The sequence below is a fragment of the Emys orbicularis genome, chromosome 3, assembly GCF_028017835.1.
Source record: "Emys orbicularis isolate rEmyOrb1 chromosome 3, rEmyOrb1.hap1, whole genome shotgun sequence".
NCBI classification, from domain to species: domain Eukaryota; kingdom Metazoa; phylum Chordata; order Testudines; family Emydidae; genus Emys; species Emys orbicularis.
Window position 1 is genome coordinate 78,373,074 of NC_088685.1, and position 19,404 is coordinate 78,392,477.

Consider the following 19,404-nt stretch of genomic DNA (forward strand, 5'->3'; position numbering starts at 1 on the left):
TACGTTAGAGGAGACTCGAGCTCACATACTGTGTAATCAAAGTTCAACTGTAATTTACATACCCCAAATTTGAGTCTGCGCGGGAAAGGGAGCAGGATACAAAGGAAACTGTGTGGGGTATGGTAATTCTGTCAATTTTTATTCCAAAACGGCCCCTCCCCACAAACTCGGTTGTATCCGATCTGGTGGAGGACCTCAGAATATTTCCCCATGGTTTATTTATTATTTATAGTGTGCATTTGTGTTCGGTTGGTTTCAGGTTTTTAGACAGGTCCCAGAAATGTTGGCCAATAACGCTGACAAACCCTACCTTGTGTAAACAGTGTCATGGGATCTTTAATGTCCACTACACAGAAAAGCCAGGGACTGCGTTTTAAGGCCTCGTCTCAAACAGTAAACTTCACGGTAGTTAGTCCATTCTCCGCTGAAAGGAAGGGCTTAGAGGACTTTGTCTAAATTTGACCTTGTGATTCCAGAGCTCCGGGTGTTTCCCAACATTAGGCTGCATGGATAGCTAGGTATGACCTTTAGGGGCAGTATATGGTGCTTAACCAAATGACAAAAAGAGATATGTGGTGTAGATCTGGATTTCACGTTGTTTTCTGCGTAAATGAACACAAGTATCAACTGACTGCAGAAAATACAGGGGGTGTTGGAAAGCACGACTGGACATTCTGTCTTTTCAGACGATTTAGTTGCAGCTGTTTAGATGCTATTTCCCATTAATGTTCGCTAGGGATAGAAAACAGAGCCATTTATTCGGAGTAGAGTTCATAATATGCAACAAAAACAACCCGGATACATTGTCAGAAGAGTGCATGTCGTATGGCTCATTTAGAAACAGGTCATTGTTAGATTTACAATGCTCTTCAAGATGCCCATTCAACAAGTGAGAACCATCATCGCACAAAAGATCATACTAATGAGTCGTGGCATAAATATATGCATATTTATCATGCTCAATATATATGCTTTTGGATCAATAAACATTCCATATAACTTGTAGCCGAGCTGTCAGGAAAATTAAAAGGAAATCACACCGAAGAGAGATTATTACAATTATAGACAAACGTCGAGCTGTCAAAAGATTCCAAAAATCACTAAATCCCAGTTAAATCACTGTGGGGGAAAAGGGGGAAAAAAACCACTTTCCCCTTTTGGGACGACTGGCTTTGGAGTTTTAAATGAATGCGCCTTCATGATATTTCTTCACCATGAGAACGCTTCTTCGGCGTAATGATACAGCCTCAGGAACTCCTGTAAAACTCACACTCAAGTCAATGAGAGTTCTGTCTGAGTGAAGACTGAAGAAAAGACTGTAGGGATTGGCCGTAGGTTTGTATCTTATTCTCAATTAGGACTCATAAAAATGCAAACCTTTTAGCTGGAGAATTCTTTGCACTTATAAAATAACCTATTAACAGCCTATTTGGTGACATAGCTAGCTAGCTAGATGTCATGTGATTTTTATTTGTAATATTTGTCTGTGATAGTTAGCATATGGTTTCGATGCTGTGGGATTTCGAGAACCTAACTACGGATATATGGGTGTAATTGATTTGACTGAACAATTATTAAGTACTCTTAGTATATGACCGTAAATCGCTGTATAAATTACTCTACACAATCTAGTTTGGGTATGGTACAAAAAAATAATAAGAGGCCTGATGGCTACTCCTTCACCTCCCTGCTTAAGCCGTGAGATCCACCCGCGTGTGTATTTTCCTCTGTAGCAGACCCAACTCTGCAACCGCGCAGAGTCTGGGAGGAACAGCGTGTCAGTTACTCCGCGAGTGGGAGAGAGTGATGCAGAGATTTAGGAATAAGGGACAGGCCTGAATTTTTAGGGCTAAATTGTAGGACTCCGCTCCCCTCACTCCCATGGAGTTTTGCCCGTTTACAGTGGCATAGAACTTGGCCCTTTTTGTTTGCAGCATTCAGAAAACTTCTTTCTTTCTTGGTCTGTTTTTTTTTTCTGTATTCAAATCATACACACCTTACAAAAGAATAGGGTGGATTGGTTTTTAAGGGCTCCATACTATTCTGGAACAAACGGCACAATATACACTGTTCACGATTCTCGTAAGGCAGGTGCACCAAGAGCCAAGTCCTGAGCGAGCGAGCAAATAAATGCTCGTGAACTAACACAACGTAGGATCCGAGGCGTCTCCCACCGAATAGCAAATTTCCCAGTTATTTCAATGAGAGCAGAACCGGGTCCTATGAGAACATAACATAAGAATGGCCATACTGGGTCAGACCAAAGGTCCATCTAGCCCAGTATCCTGTCTGCCAACAGTGGCCAATGCCAGGTGCCCCAGAGGGAATGAATGGAACAGGTTAATCATGAAGTGACCCATCCCCTGTCGCCCATTCCCAGCTTCTGGCAAACAGAGGCTAGGGACACCATCCCTGCCCATCCTGATTAATAGCCATTGATGGACCTATCCTCCATGAATTTATCTAGGTCTTTTTTGAACCCTGTTATAGTCTTGGCCTTCACAACATCCTTTGGCAGAGTTCCACAGGCTGACTGTGCCTTGTGTGAAGAAATACTTCCTTTTGTTTGTTTTAAACCTGCTGCCTATTAATTTCATTTGGAGACCCCTAATTCTTGTGTTATGAGAAGGAGTAAATCGCTATCATCTCTTCCCCCACGCCACGTGAAACGAAGTTAAAGGGGTGGTGGGGTTGGGAACCCACAAGGGAGAAAATTAGACCATTCACAATCACTTTTGCATACGTTGCCTCTGCCGCTGGAGTGAGATATACAGTATCGATTCCGAGCTTCTGAAATAGTTTTCCAAACATTCTGTTCGGAATCCCTCCCTCGAGTCAGCCTGCAACCACATTATGGGTTCGTGGCTGCCCCTGACGTGAAATGATTCCGCTCTCTCAAACTCATTACCCTTGTTTTGTGAGTCAATAAAAGTCATCTAAAATATTTGTCTCTTTTTCTGTTCTGGCACGGGGTAGGCAGAGAGCTATTTCTGTGCTGTGAATCAACTCGCAGTTATATATTGTACAATGTATATATGCCACATTGTATATATGCCACATACACAACTCACATCTGATAGTCTATTTTCTTAGATCGATTCAAAATAAGGGTAACATATGGGCAACGGGTGGTTGAAAAAAATCCTCTGTTGACTATGACATATAGAGTTTGCTGGTCTGAAACGTAGGGATCCTGTGGAAGATAAAAAAAAAAAAGGAGAATCTTCTATTTTTTTCTATGGTAATATTTTCTTCTAGTGGATGCGAAACTCACACATAAATCGTCTGAGCCCTCAATGAAGCTACACTCATTTACATCAGCGGTAGAATGTCTGATCCTGCTCATCCTCTGGTCAAAGGCATAACTCCCATTGATTTCAGTGGGAGCAAATGAAAACCATCAGGACTGACCAGCGGGTTCATTTAGTTTGAGAACTTTAAATCAGCAATAAAATGTGTACTGCAAGAATATTCCCTGATTTGAAGACGATCAGGATCGAGAAAGACCCCTGTCCATCCAGAACTGATCCCCTTCACGCCGCCCCTAGGCGGGCAAAACTTCTATCTACTTAAATGGGAATCTTGACTGATGAAGGAATTCAGGATCGGGCCTGTTGTGTCCCTCCTTCTTGCTGCCCGAGTATATTGATCAGGATTTAGCACACAAAGGGTGAATCAGAGCTGTGGGGATGTCCTCTTCGAGCTAAACCACCGGTCGACGGTGGGATTCAAGTCGATTGATAACCGAAAGCTTTCCTGTCTAACAGAGGGATTGTGTCAGTGACGAGTCTGCCCTGCGATTTGATATTTTTCACCCTATAGATTTTAAACCTTATTCACCCTGTAAGTCTCAGATGCCCTTTTTCTTAAAAGTGATGGGCTCTTCAGTTATGGAAACAGTTTAAGTAATCGGAAAATCAATAGCTGCAGCCCCTACTCTCTCTCTCTCTTGATAATAATCAGACCTCGGAATAGGGATGGGAAAAGAGAGGCGGGGCAATGAGGGGTGGGGTAGGAAAAGGGGGTACTGAGAGCATCTTCCGTTCTCAACATGAACTAGCCACCCATTAGAAGAGTTGGACTGGATTTCATTATAAAATGCCGGGGAAATACGTACACAAATATAACACGGCCTTTCTCATTTCTTCCTCTCTTTGATCAACATGGGCAATCCCCTTTGGTCGGTATTGGGGTCTGTTGACACGAGAAAGCTTGGGTGTTGCTGCAAGTGCGTGGCGGAAGGTCACCGTCAGTGAAGGAAGAAGAAAATAGTCTGACATCTGTGTTTATAGGCGAAAGTAACAAATCGACAGCGTCTCATAGCGGGAGAGCTCGCTCTCTATTCTGCCCTCCCTTTTCAATTGTCAGGCCAACTGGAGAGTAACTTATACCACTTCCAGGAGGCCGACAATCGGATCTCAAAACTCGCCTGTCAATGTTTCATACGGCTTTATCAGCCAATACGAGCCTTTGTCTCATAGGGCCTGATCCAAAGCCCACTGAAATCAATGGAAGTCTCCCATCTTATTGACTTTTATAGGCATCGAATCAGGCCCGTGATGCTTGCTGTATCTATTTCTAAGGCATTTCTAATTATACTTTTAAAATAACTCCTCTTTGTAGTCCTTTCTGTGTTAATTTTAACTCTTTACTGTATAAATGCATCGCATGAAGATCCCCCTCAGTGTATCTTTCTCGTTGATTTCCTGCTACTAGAAAAAGCATTAGCTACGCGGGTTTTTGGAAGATGTTTATATTATTGGTAGGGTTGAACAAACGAGCGTCATTGGACGTTGGGTGAGAGAGATCAGTGTTTCGTTTTTGTTTTTGTTTTCCCTGAACACGAAATAATCCCTATGTCTTTCTGAGCAGGATTCCCGTTAAACTGCTCCACTCGCCACCCCATCAGAGTCCAATTATGTCGTTGCAGCTTTCTTTCTAATCATCTTTTCTCAGGAGCTGTCATGAACATTTGCTGTGCTGGCAGTCCCACCGAGAGACATTAGCCCGGTCATTTTCTGTCTCTCTTTTATTTCCTTAGTTTCTCTCCGAAATCTTTATAAATCTCCTTTCTAGGAGGAGTGTCCAAGCGGGTGGAAGTCTGAATACAATGAAACCTGAGAATTTCTGTCACTCTCTGCATATGGTCCTAAGTGCTTTAATCCCAATTAGGGGCGGCTGACACACGGTCCTATTCATCCCAATCAGCTCTTGAATACATTTGCCTAGAAATGAACTTCACAAATAGAGTCTCTCCTAAATGTGCCCAACAGCAAGGAAAATTGAATTGAGACAGGGGCTCATTCTAAGGCGATGGAGGGAGAAAAGGTATGAATTTATAAGGTACACCGAAACATTGCAATTCAGCAACAAGTTTACTGACTTTTATTTGTACCATGTCAACCGAAAGAACCAAGAGATAAGTTCGGGGGCTCGGGGGGAGAATCCGGTTAAAAGGCAACTTTAGACGGACTTTGAATACCTTATGTGGCAAGCATCGCTTCCAGCTAAAACTGGGTTTAAAAAACAACCACCCTACTCTGGAATTTTTAACTAGCACCAAACGTATTTTAACCCGATCTCGAATGAAGCTTGCTTGCCCCTAAGAATAAGAATCCCAAATTGAGATCATGTCATCTGCTGGGGTTCCCATAGAACCTTAATGACTATTCAAAAGCTGCTTTAATATCCCACCCGCATCTTGTCTGCACAGCACAGCTTGTTAGGAGCCTTTAGCGCTTACCCCTGTCCGCTCACTCTGCCAATCCGCCTCACATAGGTAATAATTAATATTAACAACTCATTCTGATTACGATTATTATTATAGAAGTAAAACAAGACAGAAAAATACGCTTAAAACTGTGCTTGGATACCAGCGCCAAGGAAGTTTTAAATTAAAAGCAACGATTTATGAAAGAACTCTAGGTCTGTTTTAAATGCGCATTTTGCCTTATGACGTGGAAAATAGCTCGCATGTAATACAGAGTGTTGTGATCTATGCGCTGCATACTGTGTGTATGTGTGTGTGTGTGTGGGGGGGGGGGGTGCGTGCGTGTGTGTGTATATGTGTGTAGTGTGGCCGAAGACTGTGGCACCGTATCAAAGCATATGCAATCTGAAATGTTACAGCTGATCATTTCCAATCTGCAAGGTTCATCGCTCGCAGAGCGGTTGTTTTCCTTTCTGGAATGGATAAAACACTAGAAAGGGCCAATGGGGGGAATTGGCTGCTTAATTTTACTGCGAGAATATTGACTACTGAATGAAGGGGCAGTATTTTGTTAAAGCATCCACTGTGTTTCTCCGCAACATAATGAAGCTGGCCCTGTATACAGGCATTCATGCTGGTTTGAATGTAATGTTGAACCTTCTCTGTGCTGGAGCAGTTTGATGATTTGAATGGAGCTCCCTGGTGGGACATTGCTCTCTGCAACTGTGCCTCTTTGGATGACTGTTGTTCCTTAACATTCATGCTTCATTATGGGGCAACCTGTTAAATCAAAAAGAACACTGTGCCAAAGTGTTCCGCAGGGGCATTGGCAGTTCAGCGGTGGGCATAAATAAGGGCTGACTGCTAAAATATCTTTCATGAAATCTCTGGGCAAAAGTTATTTCACTTTAATGGTGTTTCGAGCAGCCCAGCTTAAGTATATAAAAAACGAGAGTGGAACGTTTTGATTGAGTCTAAACATTGTCTTTGAATAAAGCTGAAACCATGTAATTAATGTGTCTTTTTAATAAGGGACAATACGGTCGTTCAAGCTATTTAATTTCATTTAATTTTCCATCCCATTTGCTCCAAAGGCTGCTTTTACTTTTAACACCCGGCCTTTCATGCTGCATCTTGCTCCAGTGGGCACATTAGATCGGTTTCACCCTTCCTTTTTAGGGAAGGAAAAATAAAAGAAAATGTGGTTCCTTTCCTCTTTTGTGGACAATTTATTTCACTTGGGGAACTTCAACTTTGAGCCACAGGACAGAATAAAAATTGGAGAACTGGTGTGAATGCTTCCAGAGCGGGGCTTTTCTTTTCTGAGTGGATGGGAACCAGTCACAATTGGCTATATTAATAAATAACTTTCCTCACAGTCGGCCTTTACATGGTCCTATTGATAAAATTGTTCGCGTGTCGTTCACGCTTTGTGACTCATTAAGGAGGGGATGGAGCAGCTCCCCAAATGGAGCGGTAGGGTACCTTGGTTTCCTTAAAAGCCCTCTCTCTATCTCTGCAGCTCTTGCAATTTAAACGGGGTGTCATCCTAAAGTCGCCAGGCCAGAGGTTATAGGGACATGTTCATGGCTTAAATTTATTGCCCTCAACTTCTTGTTTATCCTTTCCCCCCCATTCATGCTGCTGATCAAAGGGGTCATCTCAGTTTTTTTCCACCCCCGCTGCAGTCCACACCAAACCCTATTCTCAGAATGTTCCCTACAATTACACCATGGATGGGAATGATCGATAATCATTAATGTTTCCAGAGACGTAGTTTACATTTGTTTCTGCTTGCCTAGTGTGCGCGCAAATGTATCATTATTGAAAATGTATCCATGACCTACATTGATTTAGTGCAGGGGAACAATTTGGGACTAGAGAAGGCATTTTGCCACAGCCATTTCCCCCGTCTTTCACTTAGACCGGGTTTCTTCATTAGTTATTTAAATAGGGGCAGATTCTGCTCTCATTCAAATCAGCAGCAAAAGTCCCGTGCTGCCACAATCTAACCCATGGTTTGTATCTCTGTGGATACAACAAAATAGAACAGGCAAAAAAGGATGTAACGCCATGTCCTAGAGGCATGATACTGGACTTCAGCCATTTAGCCACTGCAGTGTTTAAACCGAAGAAATATTTAAAGTTTATGAATTTACATGAATATACAAATACATTTCAATGTGTGATATGTGGCAGCTTCCTAACATTAAATTAAACACCAATTTGTTGTTGCACTGAACAGAAGATGGGTTTGATGAAATTAACTATCTTCATAATCAACTGCCATGTTAAGATCTGCATTAACTTGAAAGACATGGCCTGCCTTAATTGGTATCATAGCGCCGCGTGTTGTGATGTCTGTCTTCATATATACTTAGGTCAGGCTAACACAGATCATGCAGATTTAAGAATTATGAGGCTCATTTAAAATCACCTTATTTCTAAAGAGCTTTTCCGCTTATCCCATTACATGCCATACTTTTAGAGAAAAATTCGCCATCTCACCTTTAGTATTTATTATAATGACGAGTGCTGCTGTAAACAAAAAATATAATGATTAAAAACCTTATGATGACATATTGAGAGCTACCTGCTATAAGATATAATGCCTAGATAATTGCCTGCAATGCATAGCATTTGCTCAGTTTCATATAACCTATAGTGAGCTGTACCTAAAAGACTAACTTTTTAATAGCTTGTTTTTTTAACTGATTAGGATTGGATTATTTATCAAACTACAGAAAAAAAAAAGAGAGCAGTTGTTATTGGAAATAATGTCTAAAATGTGCCTATGCAACTGTTTTTCAAAGAAAGAAACATTCAGATGTAGCCTATTTAGATCAACTTCACCTATATTACAGTGAGCTTCCTATTTAGAAATGGGAAAAATTATAAAAGCGCAAATAGAAGTTTCAGTTATTGACTCTTTAGTCTTTTGTGCACATCTGGATTTGTGTGTGTGTGTGTCCAATTAATAGATCAGGATAAATTCCCGTTCCAAAATCTTGTTCTTCCGCCCCCCCCCACTCTCTTAGATGTTCTTATGCGCTACAAATGAACTTGTAAGCTACTCGTAGACCAGTGTTTCATGTTTGTGTAATTAAAATACGATCACTCTTTACAAAAAGTGCAGATCATTTGGAATCATGGATCTGGGTTAAGTTACTTTTTTTTTTTTTACTTTTAAAAAAAGTATTCTCAGTGGGAGCAATTTTGTATATGGAAAAATAACTTGGAGAGGTATTAATTTCGAAGGGGCACACAAACATATATTATCCTCTTTAGAATTCTGTGATGTCTGTTTGTGTTTGAATCCATCTCTTGAATTTCTCTAACAACACGAATTAAACAATTCCCACGGTGTTCACAAATGCAACACTTCGTGATTTAAAAGGGCAACAATGGTTCATATTTTGTGCCATTCATCCCAGAAGAAAGTAAAAGTTAAGGAGCAGAGCTGTTATAAATAGGTTACTGGCCTGAAACCAATCCACTGAAATGGTAATATGGTCTTTTTTTAAAAAAAAAAAAGTGTAGGTATTTTCTGGTGTTTTCCCATCAAGTACCTGCCCAATTTCTGTATGGCACACGCCAGGAATCAATAGAAGTTAACAAGTCCTCAAAACATTCCCCATCTCTTTGTTTAATCTTCTTTACAATAAAGCCAAGGGAAGAGAATTAAAAATCTTTGAAGTATATTAAACCTCAAAAGAATCAGCCAAGTAGACTTAAAATAGTCACTTATTTTCCAAAACTGGTTTGTCTAGGAACAATAAAAGGAAGTAAAATTTATGGAGAAATTATACAGTGGATTTGTCACTTAAAATATCGTAACTGTCTCGGGGACAATACCCCATGCTGAGGATTAATGGTCCCTCCAGACCTTTGATTCACCAGCGCCTTTTCTTTGCCCTTGACAAATTGGATTTTTAGGAATGGGAAGGTCGCCTGGACCATTGTTTGCTAGCCATTCAAAGTACTTGATTATGCAGGAGGGTTAGGGAAAGGCTCCACGTGACCCACTTGGATGGAACTCTGCAGCTGCTGTAAGAGCTAAACTCTCTCACCAAACTCTGCGCCCTAGAGCATCAACGTGCCAAGGGGTACCCCTCCTGTTCCAATTGAAAAGCCGGCGTGCACACACCACCGCGTCACTCTGCAGGCGGAGATACGCCTGTGTTCATCCTGCTCGCTGGCTGTCTCTGTCACTCCATCCCCGTTAAGTGCTTTGGGTTCCTGATTCCTTATACCCAGAGGCAGCAATGCAAACAAGCAGGGCTCCGGCCATCAGCGTGAATGCAGAAAGTTGCATCCCAGCCGGACTGCGTCTGGGTCCTGTGCCGGGCATCTTCAAACTGGGCAAGTACCTGTCAGACCGCAGGGAGCCAGGACCTAAAAAAAAGGTATTTCCTATGGTCTCTCCCGCACTGCTGGACCTTGTTTGATCAGAGAGTGACTCAGGAGGATCTGTACTTAGGAGAAGAGGCTGACTTCTCCTCGGTTCATCCTGCCTTTTAGAACAAGCCTGAGTACCAGGAAAGAAAGGGAAGAGTTTGATAAAGTGACCTAAGATTCCTTGTTACGGCTTTGAAATTGAATGTATAGAAAACCTATCCAGCCTTCCTGCCCACTCCCTGCGTTGGTGGATAGTGTTACGGCAGGCTGGTCTTGGTAGCGGGAAGGTGAAGGGGCTGTGGCGGTGTTTTCAGACAAGAGGATATGTCCCTGCCCTTGAGATCTTCATTAAGCCAAAGAGAAGAGGGATGATAGAGGGGCACATTGCACAGCCGGTGATTGCAGAGAGTCTGTTTCGATGTATCCTGAACAAGAGGTGCTTGCCCCTGGTTTTAGGTGTGAGGGAGTTTCGCTAGTTTGCAGCTTTGTGGCGCTGGCTATGCTCTCAGATGCTGTTGCTTTGATAACTTGTTGGTGATTTGTTCCTTCCTTTCTCCCTTTTGGTCTTTTGAAACGTAATTACCGACCTGTTCAGAGAAATCGTATTCTCCGTCCAAGCGTCCCCGGATTTGTCACGGTTTCGTTGATATATTTATTTATTTGGTGTTTATACAATGGGGCCACAGCGACAAGGTCAGCCAAAGCCATATTGGATACCACCGCTGTTGCTTTTTATTTGTATTTTTAAAAATCGTCTTCTCTTCGGCCGTTATCGAAATCTGAGCTCCTGTAATAATTTGTACCTTTTCGCGCTGGACGCAGGCGGACGGGAGAATGAGATTGGTTTATAAATATTCCAGGGGGTAGGTTATTTCCAGGTACAGCACAGATGCCTGTGCGGAGCCAAGACTCAGAGTAAAGGGTGTTTTTTCCAGCTTTTTCCAGCTATTGAAAACAAACCCGTGGCTTAGAGCTCAAATACATGTACAATAGAGATGTCCTGAAATCAACACAGTCGCGTGTAATTGATGGAACTGACTGATGTTAGAACTCCATGAGTCTGGAATGCGGAAAATATCTCAGGCTTCCAGTAGCAGACACCTCAAAGTTTCAAAATCTTCCCGTATAAACAAAAGGGGTTTAATGGAGAGGAACTAGTTACCCCAGCAAATTCTGCTAGAGAGTGTTTTCAACTGGCTTGTGTTGTAAATGGATCTATGGATGCGATGGCCACAAGGCAAACACTCCCTCTTCTCCCCCCTTCCCCAGTGCACAGGTTGGTCATAAGTTCCGCTCGGATTTTTAATGCCCTTTAATTGTTTTTAAACGCTCTGCCAGCCCCCTCAAATTTATTTCTCATCTGGCTCCATTGGTTTCTCTCTTTAGACGGCTTTGTTCAATTGACTTTTATTACATGGTCATTCAGCGAGCTGGCACTTCATTTTCTCTTTGTATGGGCCAGCAGATTATGAAGTATGAGGCCCAGAGACTTTGTAGCTAAGCAGAATTCTCTCCTCTCTCCCTCCTTTCTTTTGACAAGTCGCGTATTTTACAATTGCTCCACTACAGGCGTAAGGCACGAAACCACACTCATTAAGAAACGTGAATATTAAATATTACCTGTGCATTTTAAAATGAGCTTAAAATTAAAATTAAAGGCAGCTGCAGCAATTGAAGAAGATACATTTTAGCAAATGCTGTCCAGTGGAGAAATTACTTACACAGAATTGTTCTTACAATAACGCAAAGAGTTACAGCTTTTAGAGCCAGCCTATGCTGCTATCCTTACTCACAATGAGTAACAACCTACTCCATGGACAATCTCATTTATCTCAATGCACGGTACTTTCAATATGAGTAGGGATGGCAAAATCTAGCTCTTATACATTAGCTGCTTCTTTCTCTTTCACCACTATCAAACAGTTTGCTGTTATTCCCAAACACTTGTTCGGCCTTTATATATTGACTGTTTAAACCAGCGATTCCCTGGATGGGAAGATGATGCAAGGGTTGCTAGTAAGGAGCACGTTTAGGCTTTATTTATATAAGGGATTTGTGTTTGTGTTTTGTCTTGCTTGGATCCTGTGTGGAAATGACAGTGGCTGACGCCTGTGTTCTAGGTACGGATGGTGAGAGGGGAATTAGTGGATGAAACCGGGGGCTCAGCTCTGGAGTGGATAGGGTTAATCCGGGCTGCCCGAAGCACACAAGAACAGACACTGGAAGCTATTGCAGATCTACCAGGAGGACAGGTAGGTATCTCTCTCTCTCGATTGCGTGCAACGTTCTGGCTGAATGTTCTTTTAACAGCGCTGGTTTGCATTACAGGGGCACTGATAAGGTTTTCTCTCTTTCGAATAGATTTTCTACAGAGCGCTTAGAGATGTCCAGCCAGGGGAGGAGCTGACCGTGTGGTATTCAAACTCCTTGGCTCAGTGGTTTGACATCCCAGTCACTGCTACTCCGACACACGACGAGAAAGGTACAACAACTTGGACTTTATTATTCTGTTCAGTAGTTACTGCGTAGAAGTCAATACAACTCACAGGTGCCTTTTCTAACGGAGAACTTCATTCCGATTTCCCAATTGCAAATGTTTTTCCTCAGAGCAACGTTATAATTAGCATCCACGTTGTGATATAAAACTGCAGTTAGAAAACTAAGCAAATAAAATGTGTTTGCAGACAGACTCTTTAAAAAATTTACCCGCACAATTACAACGATTGTTAATCAGCCACCGTTTTATTGTAAATCAGTCATCTGTTCCTTCTGTTTGTTTTTTAAAAGGTGTTTTTAAATAAGTGGAACCAGCAATTTGACAATACATTGGAGGATTCAGATAACGAGATTGTTTTCAACATCGACTATATTTTATAATTTTGATAGGAAAAGTAGGATTTTAAGATCGTTTATAAAACAATAATTCTCTATTTTTTCAATACAGTAATTTATCTTACTGCCCTATTAAAACACCATTTTCAACTTTTCCCTTTGATTACAGCTTCAGATTCCATTTTCAGGTTAAATATGGGACAATTTCCAGCGACTCCTCAGATTCATTTAGTCGTTTAAAAAGGGTAATGGTCAGTTTACGCAAATTAGGATGTACTAAGTAAAAATAATGTGGGAGTTAAATTCAGTTTATATATGTGCACTAGCAAATTAGCACTTGGCATGCATCAGTCTTGGATAAATTATTTGAATCTGCAATTTGCTTTTAGGTGAAGTTGTAGTGTAAACATAAACCATGTTTTAAAATTATTAACCCGGTAGTTTCTGAAAGGGGGAAAACGTATGTTTCGAAATATGACGTAGGAAAAATATTTATTCAGTTATCTGTCTAAATGGTTTCCTATTAATCTGATAGCTAGCATATTTCCATGTGCTGTTTTCCATGTGCAGGCATTTTGTAGCTGACGTGGGGTTTCAATGGATGTAGAATTTTATTCTAAGAGCAGTTACATTGAGTATTTCATACAAATCTCTCCAAAACTGTAATACACTCTTCCTAGTGAAAACGAAGGCAACAGATTGAAGCTCGTTTTGAAAATTGCTTTTGGTGATGGTCTACTTAGTCACTCTGCTTGGAGCGTGAATACATTCATTGCTGCTCTGAAATTTCCCTGCACAGATTAGGTTGAATAAAGAGCCTGATAATAGAACAGACTTGTTCAAAGACGAAATGAGCAGCGCACAGGGATTACATGATTCCTACAGATCAGAAGCCCGATCCCGCACTGTCTCCACACTTCTTGCTCAGAAGGTTTCCCACATAAGTCAGTACCCTACGTAAGGAAGAAGGGCTGGATCATCTCCTGGAGCTTATTCAGGCCCTGGAGCATTCAAAAAAAAAATCAGGATAGGGCCTGTTATTTAATATACTGAGAGGCACGATTACAATAATACCTAACATTGCTAGTTTATGTCACTCTACAGAGAGTGAAATCATTTCTATTACAATACTGCAACATGAGAAACAAACTCTGGGTCAAATTCTTAAAGCCAGTGGGGCTACTGCCCCGAGTAAGGCCTGCAGAATTTGACCCGTTGTAACAAAATCAATGAACGGGAGAAGACTCTGCTCTATTGATCTGCATTAAAAGTGAAATGCCGCTAAGTACTCTGTCTGCTGCCCATACTCACCTTGAATATTACCTTACTCCACAAGTAATCTCATTAATTCCAATGGAAGTACACTACTAAAGCACTGCTCTTTCAGAATAAGGACAGCAGAATCTGCTCCACTGTAAAAGTACATATGTTTATTTCATATATCCTTTCTAATCCACTGTTAAATATAGCACATATGATGCAATCTTATTCTGAACATCAGTTGTTTCCCAACTTCCAGAGTGAAGTTTCAGACTAATCAATACAGTGTGAGGGCATAATAAATGGAACAAGACGTAAGTGTAGTTGTCTGAGGGGTGAAAACATTATTACTAATTTTGCAGGAGTGTTGGAACAATTTGTATGGTGGGGGTGATGAGAGCCATCAAACCAAACTATAAACACGGTATCTGATGGAAAACACTTCAAGCCAGGGGGTGCAACAGCACCCCTAGTTCCAGCACCTATGCACTTTTGTGGATAGCATTTTGAAAAAAATGCAAGAAGAAACTTCTAGACAGCCGATTTTGTTGAACAACGTTTTTAACATTATAAAGAAGGCTCTTTTAAATAGATCATTGCTGGAAAGAGTTGGTTTTTATTCAGGATACGTTTGCGTTTGGAACAAAGCTTAGTTGGTATTGCAACTACTTTGTTAAGAACATAAAAACTCACGCAACTTCTTTGAAAAGAGCCAAAACGTAGACGTTTCTAAATCAACACAATAGGCTTGTTAGGCTGTGGAGGTTGTTTCTAACTGCAAGCCTTTTCGTTTTTAAAGCTAGTTTACCTGTATCTCAATGCACGGTAATAGGATTACTGAAATGGATCGGAGTCAGACACACTGCAATTGAGCAATTAAGGCCTCAGCAGACACACTCCTTCTCTCCCCCTCCCCCCCCAGCTCAGCCCAGCAGTGCGAAAAAACACACAACGTCCGATTTAAGATTCCAGCATAGATCCATAAAGACCACTCACTTCAAGGCAAGCTAGTGAGAGCTATGCATGACAGAAACTACATAATACTTAACAGAAGAGAAAATACGCAACCCATGTTTTGTTCTGTGCTTTCATTATTCAGTGTGCATGAAAGTGTTCCAAAGGGGACTGGGGGGTTGGGGTGGAAAGACTTTTATTTTATCCTGAATGAATGAACTGACACTGGTTGATTCCTGAATTAAAAGTCATTTTTAAAAGGCTGTTTAGTGTGCTAATTCCATGTGAACTTATTCATTAACAACCCAACCATTTTACACGCTTCTCTTGCACTCTTCCGTGCTTCGCTTCAAGTTAATGTATAATTTTAACACACATTGGAACTATGTTTCTATGACATTTCTTAAAAGGCCAAAGGAGAAATCTCTGGTGTTTATTTACTCTGCTTTTAAGGTTGCTTGATTTTGCACCTTAGTGTTTGTAAAGATACTTCGCCAATATTTTAATAGGATTCCAGCAATCTTGAAAACATATACTATTTTACTTGCTCAGTTCCACAACTTTGCCTTTTTAGTGTATTCTTTAAAGTTAGGGCTGGTCAGTAATACAGAACCTGCACTACTACTATTATGATTTTTTAATTGTTTGAAATGTCTAATTTGTAAGTTTTGGATGCTGGTAAGTAGGAGAGACTATTGTATATTTAAAAAAAAAATCTCCTGCAGAGAATATATTTCAATGTCAGGGTTGATAAAACAGGCCAGGCTTTATTTTATTCCTCAGAAGGAAAAGAAAGAAAAGTCTAAGTTTAAAGTAACATGAAGTCATAACACAAACATGGCCATTTCGGTTTGTTCCGCTTCAGGGAAGCCTAAATGTTTAGGGATGGGGCACAAAGGGCATTGTCCTTTGAAAAGGAATGATTACATATGGCCTATACATATAGGAGATTGTCTCGCCGGGTAATGAGGAGCTCACGATCATTAGATTGGCCTTTGTTCAGTTTAGTCAACTCCTCGACATACGCTACCTATTCTGCGAACGTCAACAGATGGGCCCGGCGACAGACGATTTAAGGCAACAGCTGCTCTCGTTTCCCCAAGCCCATTTTAGCCCAGTCCAAACTAAGTTTAGTCCACCTCCGCCCACCCAGCTCTGCTCAGCCCAGGCCAGTCCAGCTTAGTTCCTGGGCCAAGAGGCTTTTGTGACCCCGCTTGAAAAGGCAAACCAGATAGTTGTGGCAGCACTCCAGTCCCTAAAGGAGGCGTTAGAGGAGGCGCTGGGCAGGCAGGTGGAGAAGGGGGAAGACCCCGTTTGCAGTTAGGACCCGATCCAAACCATTGCAGTTAACCGAAAGCCTCCCATTGATTTCAATGGCGTTTGGATCGGGCCTTTACTGTGCAACTTGGGGGAAAGAAGCAAAAGTAGTGGGCAGTGAGTGAGAACAGCATTACTTTCCATTGCGCCCCTCCTAGCAATGATTTAAAGGACGTGCATGGACTGACTAATGCAGGAGTCCCGGGTCCATTGTGGGCCATTTTGCTGCGGTAACAGGGTTTGCACAGGCCTCTCTCTCGCTGACTCAGACGGGTGGGACGCCACTGTTTGTCTAACGGAGGGCTCCGCTTCTCTTCCTAGGGGAGGAGCGCTACATCTGCTGGTATTGCTGGAGGACGTTCAAATACCCCAACAGCCTCAAAGCCCACGTCCACTTCCACTGCGTCTTGAACAACGGCCGCGGCTTCCTCCACCACCCGGACCATGCCCGCTCCTCGGACCTCTTCAGCCTGTCCCCGAAGGCGGCGGGCGAACTCCCCGGCGCGGCAGCTCCCCTGAGGACCCACAGCCTGCAGCAGGCGGCCCGGGAGAGCATCAAGCGGGAATCCGCCGCCTCGCCGCCCTTGAGCAAGCTGGGGGCGCTCCGCAGGCCCGCGGGGAAAGAGGAGCAGGAGCGAGCCTTGGACATGAGCGTGGGCTCGGGGCGGAGCCACGGGCCCTTCCTCGGTCTGGTGGGGAGCTCGGCGGGGAGCAACGGCCTGAGCTTCTACCCGGGGGGCAGGTCGGCGTTCAGGCCGGCCGGCCTCTCCAAAGCGGAGGAGGGCAAGGCCGGCGGGCTGGGCTTCAGCAAGGCCCTGGGGAGCAGCAAGGCCGGGCGAGGCGGGCCCGAGACGCTGGCGGGCGGCCCCCACCCCAAGTGCGGCGGGCACCCGGCCGAGGGCCCCTCCCCCGTGCTGTCCTGCGCCGGCGGCCTGCGGGCCTTCCCCTTGCTCTCGCACTTCGAGGAGACCTCGGCCTTCAAGCACGTGGAGCGGGGGCTGCACCACGCCGGCCTGCCGCCCAGCCGCTACCCGCCGCTGCCCGCCGGGGCCGGGCTGCACCTGGAGCGCTTCTCGCTGCCGCCCTTCGAGGGGCTGAAGGCCTACCCCGGGGAGTGCAACCTGCCGCTCGTGCCCTTCACCCTCTACAACGGCGAGCTGCTCTACAGCGCCCCCTACTACCCGCTCAAGCTGCACCTCGGCAACCTCCTCAAGTACCCGGACTCCGTGGCCTACTTCAACGGGCCGGCGGCGGGGCTGCACCCGGCCGAGCTGGGCTCCCTGGCTGGCATAGACCGGGAGATCGCCATGCACACCCAGCAGCTCTCCGAGATCGCGGCCGAGAAGAGCCGCGGGCGCCTGGAGAGCCTGCAGCCCGCCGCCGCCGGCACAGCCGGCGGCAAGCCCAAGACCGGCCACCTCTGCCTCTACTGCGGCAAACTCTACTCGCGCAAGTACGGCCTCAAGATCCACATGCGGACTCACACCGGCTACAAGCCGCTCAAGTGCAAGGTCTGCCTGCGGCCCTTCGGCGACCCCAGCAACCTCAACAAGCACATCCGCCTGCACGCCGAGGGCAACACCCCCTACCGCTGCGAGTTCTGCGGCAAGGTGCTGGTCCGGCGCAGGGACCTGGAGCGCCACGTCAAATCCAGGCACCCGGGCCAAAGCCTCCACAAGGCGGCCGAGGACAAAAGCGAGCCCGGCTACCAGCCCCAGGAGCCGGAGCAAAAGACTGACAACGAGAGCGACGTGGACGTTTGCTTCACGGATGACCCGAGCGACCAGGAAACCAGCAGCAGGAGCAATGATCAGTAGTAATCCAGCGACCGGGGTGGGGGTTGTCACAGCGCAGATCCGCTTCTGTTTACATGGGCTTTGAAACACTTCAGCGGGCTTTGCCCTCCTAGGTAAATTACAGGGGGTACCGTATTGAAGGGGGCTCGGAAACAAACTCTTGCGGATGGGGAAAGAACGGGGTGCTTGTTTTTAACCATCCACTCTCACTCCGTTCAGTGCTCTTGTAATGCCCCCTCCTGAACTGTCAAAGCATCAGCCCTCAGGGGGTTTAATCCTAGTCAGCACGAGTCCACACGCAACAAGCACCGCTCTCCTAGGCGCCAATGTTTTAGCCGCCATCTATTTTGTATTGTACCTTCGTGTCGAGGAAATTGTGCCTTTTGGAAACAATTCTTTTCTATGTATTTTCCTGCCACTTGTTCTAGCATTCCAAGTTCTAGGTACGGACAGTAGTCACCATTCTGCAGACATGTCTGGCCTCTGTACACTTTATTTACACTTCAGATGTACTTACTCGTGTCTAAAAAGAAAAAACAAACAAAAACGCATTGCAGTACTGAATAGGATCGCATAGGATGATAACAGGTACACAATTTGATCAAGTTGCAATTATTTATAACAGAAAAATATTTGAATAGCAAATGTAAAATAAATATTGAAAGCATGAATCTAAAAGCACGCACTATATAATTTTAAAGAAAATACACTCTTTGTTTGGTAGACTACAAATGTGGTGTATGTTTGTTTTATAATGAATGATGTACAGTGGACACAGTATTTTGGTCTTGGTTACAGTTTGTCATGCGATTTTTTTTTTTAAATAAAGTTGCTGACAAACTACTGTTTGTCTAGTTGTTCACTTAAATGACTTCAATAAGTTTTGGTTCTTGGAAATACCAGTTTTAACTATCTAATAGTAATCAAAGGCCTGATTCAAAGTTCATTGAAGTCAGAAGGAGCCTGTCAATTATCTTCAAAAGGACTTTAGATGATGCCCTAAATGAATTCAACTCTGAATATTCTGCCACTAGGGAGTATTTTGAACTCTAAAGAGTTATTTTAATAATCAAACCGTGACAAAAAAACCAACTGGATTTTTTTTTCCATCTAGCCAAGATTTTCTTTAAAGCACAA

General features: G+C 43.6%; 1 protein-coding gene across 1 annotated transcript; it reads left to right on the plus strand.

Annotated features, from left to right (window-relative positions):
- The first annotated feature begins 9,975 nt into the window (after nt 1-9,975).
- PRDM13 (PR/SET domain 13) lies at nt 9,976-18,288 on the plus strand. The gene is made up of 4 exons (XM_065401408.1): nt 9,976-10,116; nt 12,229-12,360; nt 12,470-12,590; nt 16,793-18,288. Exons 1-4 carry the CDS (start codon nt 9,976-9,978, stop codon nt 18,286-18,288), a joined length of 1,890 nt encoding a protein of 629 aa, XP_065257480.1.
- Nucleotides 18,289-19,404: the final 1,116 nt, after the last annotated feature.

Excerpts from the sequence above, each read along its gene's own strand:
- PRDM13 (XM_065401408.1), top strand. The coding sequence starts at position 9,976 with ATGCAAACAAGCAGGGCTCCGGCCATCAGCGTGAATGCAGAAAGTTGC. Across the intron at positions 10,117-12,228 it reads AGCCAGGACCTAAAAAAAAG|GTACGGATGGTGAGAGGGGA; the intron begins GTATTTCCTATG and ends CCTGTGTTCTAG. Across the intron at positions 12,591-16,792 it reads TCCGACACACGACGAGAAAG|GGGAGGAGCGCTACATCTGC; the intron begins GTACAACAACTT and ends TTCTCTTCCTAG.